Below are 3173 nucleotides of genomic sequence, written 5' to 3' on the forward strand. Positions count from 1 at the left end.
AAAAGACTTTACGATACCTACAACTGGATGGCCAACTACGCCGACCCAGGCTTCCAAGTCCACAAAGCAATGGGACAGTGGGTGACGTTGCTCATGTACCACCTGGCCGACGACCCTCTGATCCCATTCGACCTCCCCAACGCCGCCACCACCCTGCGCGCGCTATTCGAAGACCTCCAAGACGACATGGCCGAGCTCTTCCTGACCATCACCGACCTCGACCTCAGCCCGCTCTCCGACGCCATCGCGGAGTTCGAGACGGCGGCCGACATGATCGACAAGCTCGCCGGCCAAGCGCTATCGCACAACGACACGGTGCTCCTGGGCGTCGTCAACTCCAAGTACCGCGACTTCAACCGCGGGTACGCCAGCCAGGGCACCCTGCCGGGCCGCCTGACTTACAACAACGTCGTCAGCGCCCCGGGGCTGGACAACGGGTACGGCGCGAGCGTGTTCCCTGCCGTCGGGGACAGCCTGGACCAGGGGGACAGGAGGCTGGCGGACGAGTGGATCGTCAAGAGCGCGAATGCCGTGCTGAGGGCTGCCGAGATCTTGACGGTTTAGGCTCGGGTACAGTAGGTAATTGACTTGACTAGACTAGACTAGACTCTGGCGGATTTGTTGGCAATTTTTAGCTCAGATTGTGCGTATTCGCATTCGGCCTTGGGCTCATCCTGGACTTGCATGGATGCAACTGAAACTTGGAGGTAGTATACTATTAGTTGCGGAGTCCCTATGCATAGTCATCCAACGTTTTCTATTTTTTTTTTTTTTTTTTTTTTTTTTTTTTGACTTGAAAAGTTTAGATATCGCAACTAAACATACTCTACTTTGTAGTCTCACGAAGCGACTCGACAGTCGAAATAGAAGAGACAGAGAAATAAATAGCAAGGGTTTTTTTTATACATTCTAAATGACTAATAACAACACCAACAAACTATTATACCCCACCATGACTTCATCTCAGCGCCATCAAGCCCTGTTATCGTGATGCAGATTCCATCCCCCAGCTGCCTCTTTGGGATATAGCCCTATCAAACAGAACCCTGGCAATGATGGCGACGACCCGGGAAATACGCAGCATTTTCGCTGCGGTCAGCAAATGCTTGCATATATTTGCAGTAACATGACGACATTTGGCCATGTTAGCGTAGGTGTACGATGATATGCCAACAAGAAAAGACAAGATAACAGACGCTCAGCCGTCCTTTGCGACACGGTCTTGGGTCTACAAGTCACAGCAAGGGAATCCACAGGGTGCTGGAAAATACATATCCTGCCGACGGTTTCGACAGCAAAACATGCCCGGCGTCAAGGAAATCGTCGCCACTCTGGCCACAGCGGCCATCTGCGTTCGCGCCTGCCTTCAAGACAGCCATGAGATACTTCGCCGTACCGAGCGCCGGCTCTCTCGGGCCTCGGCCTCGGCCGGCCTCCTGTTCAAGCGGCAGGCTTCGGCGGCGACATCCGCACCGGTCCTCACGGAAACGGAACGCATCCTGGTCGACTCGTTCGACAACGCCAGCATCGCAGAGTGGTCGTACTACTACAGCTCCGGCATGCGCCTGGCCGGCTCCAACAGGTCGCAGGCCGAGTGGACGCGGCAGATGTGGCAGGACGCCGGCTTGGAGGTCCAGATCGCAGAGTACTGGATCACGTACACGGAGCCCAGCCAGAGCTCACTGCGTCTCCGCAGGCCGGATGGGTCGTCGCATGTCGCGCAGCTGAGGGAGGACGTCTTGGAAGGGGACGAGCAGACGGCGAACCCGGATGAGAAGATTGCGTTTCATGCCTTGTCTGGGAGTGGAAATGTCAGCGCAGAGTATGTTTACGTTGGGTATGTTTTTTCTTTCTTCCTTTTTTTTTTGTCCGTTTTTGCTGTAACAAAATCACCTAGTCCACTCATGCCGAGTCCATGTCGCTAACAAACAAACAAACCCCAAAAAGACGCGGCACCCGCGGCGACTACAAGCGGCTCGTAGACCTCGGCGTCGAACTCAAAGGCAAAATCGCCCTGGCGCAGTATGGCGGGACGAACCGCGGCGTCAAGATCAAGAACGCGCAGGAGAACGGCATGGTGGGCGCCGTGCTCTACACGGACCCCCTTGAAGACGGCCAAGTCACCGAGGCCAACGGCTACAAGGCCTACCCCGACGGCCCAGCCCGGCACCCGTCGGCCATCCAGCGTGGCTCGACCCGCTGGGCGTCGCTGTCCTTTGGCGACCCGTCCACCATCGGCTACCCGTCGCGGCTGGACGCGCCCCGCGGCGACATCAGCGATCTCGGGCCCAAGATCCCCTCCATCCCCATCAGCATGCGCGACGGCCTGCAGCTGCTGCGCGCGCTCGACGGCCACGGCGTGTCGGGCAAGGAGGCCAACCGCAGCAGCTGGGTCGGCGCCTTTGCAAACGTCAGCTACAGCAGCGGGCCAGCGCCCGGCGCCACGCTCGACATGGTGCACTTTATGGACAAGAGGCTGGAGCCGGCCTGGGACGTCATGGGATACATCAACGGCACGTCCGACGACGAGTTTGTCATCATCGGGAACCACAGGGACGGCTGGACCACGGGTGGCGCCGCCGATGCCATCTCGGGCGGGTCGCTTCTGGTCGAGATGGCCAGGGCCTTTGGCAAGCTCATTGAGCGCGGTTGGAAGCCGCGGCGCACCATCATCTTTGCGTCGTGGGATGCCGAGGAGTTTGGCCTGATGGGGTCGACCGAGTGGGTCGAGGACCACCTCCCCGAGCTGGTCGGCAAGGCCGTGGCGTACATCAACCTCGACACTGCTGTCTCGGGGCCAAGGACGGCTATTTCCGGGTCGGGAGAGATTCAGACCATCGCCATCGAGCTGATGAAGAAGGTGGCGTTTCCCGAAAAGTACGGCGTCGGCGAGACCTTGTACGATATGTGGTACAATAGCACCTCGGGATATGTCGGACCACTGGGGAGCGGGAGTGACTATGCTGCATTCTACCACAACGGTATCAGTTCTGTGAGTGAACGGTTTTCTCTGCGTTCAGACGACACGACACCGCAGAAGATGGCATGACACTTGCTTACACACGAGATGCAACAACAGCTCGACATATCAGGAGGCCCAGGCAAGGGCGATCCCGTTTATCAATACCACTCGTGAGTTTCGTCCCAGTAGTGCCGAGAATGCATCTGCATGC

The 3173-nt window shown here is 57.7% G+C and overlaps 3 protein-coding genes across 3 annotated transcripts; 2 read left to right on the forward strand and 1 right to left on the reverse strand.

Annotated features, from left to right (window-relative positions):
• Positions 1-3: 3 nt before the first annotated feature.
• On the forward strand, positions 4-564 carry PpBr36_11469 (uncharacterized protein; the record flags this gene model as incomplete). Its single annotated transcript, XM_029898569.1, has 1 exon — positions 4-564. A coding segment is annotated over one exon (561 nt), but the record flags the coding sequence as incomplete, so codon positions are not given.
• A 737-nt stretch (positions 565-1301) lies between these two features.
• Positions 1302-3136, forward strand: PpBr36_11470 (uncharacterized protein; the record flags this gene model as incomplete). The annotated part of the gene is made up of 3 exons (XM_029898570.1): positions 1302-1837; positions 1948-2992; positions 3080-3136. 3 exons carry the CDS (start codon positions 1302-1304, stop codon positions 3134-3136), a joined length of 1638 nt encoding a protein of 545 aa, XP_029743091.1.
• PpBr36_11471 (uncharacterized protein) lies at positions 1547-3087 on the reverse strand (the record flags this gene model as incomplete). The annotated part of the gene is made up of 3 exons (XM_029898571.1): positions 1547-1724; positions 1935-2990; positions 3065-3087. 3 exons carry the CDS (start codon positions 3085-3087, stop codon positions 1547-1549), a joined length of 1257 nt encoding a protein of 418 aa, XP_029743090.1.
• Positions 3137-3173: the final 37 nt, after the last annotated feature.

This window comes from Pyricularia pennisetigena (genome assembly GCF_004337985.1).
Source record: "Pyricularia pennisetigena strain Br36 chromosome Unknown Pyricularia_pennisetigena_Br36_Scf_52, whole genome shotgun sequence".
In the NCBI taxonomy this organism is placed as follows: Eukaryota; Fungi; Ascomycota; class Sordariomycetes; order Magnaporthales; family Pyriculariaceae; genus Pyricularia; species Pyricularia pennisetigena.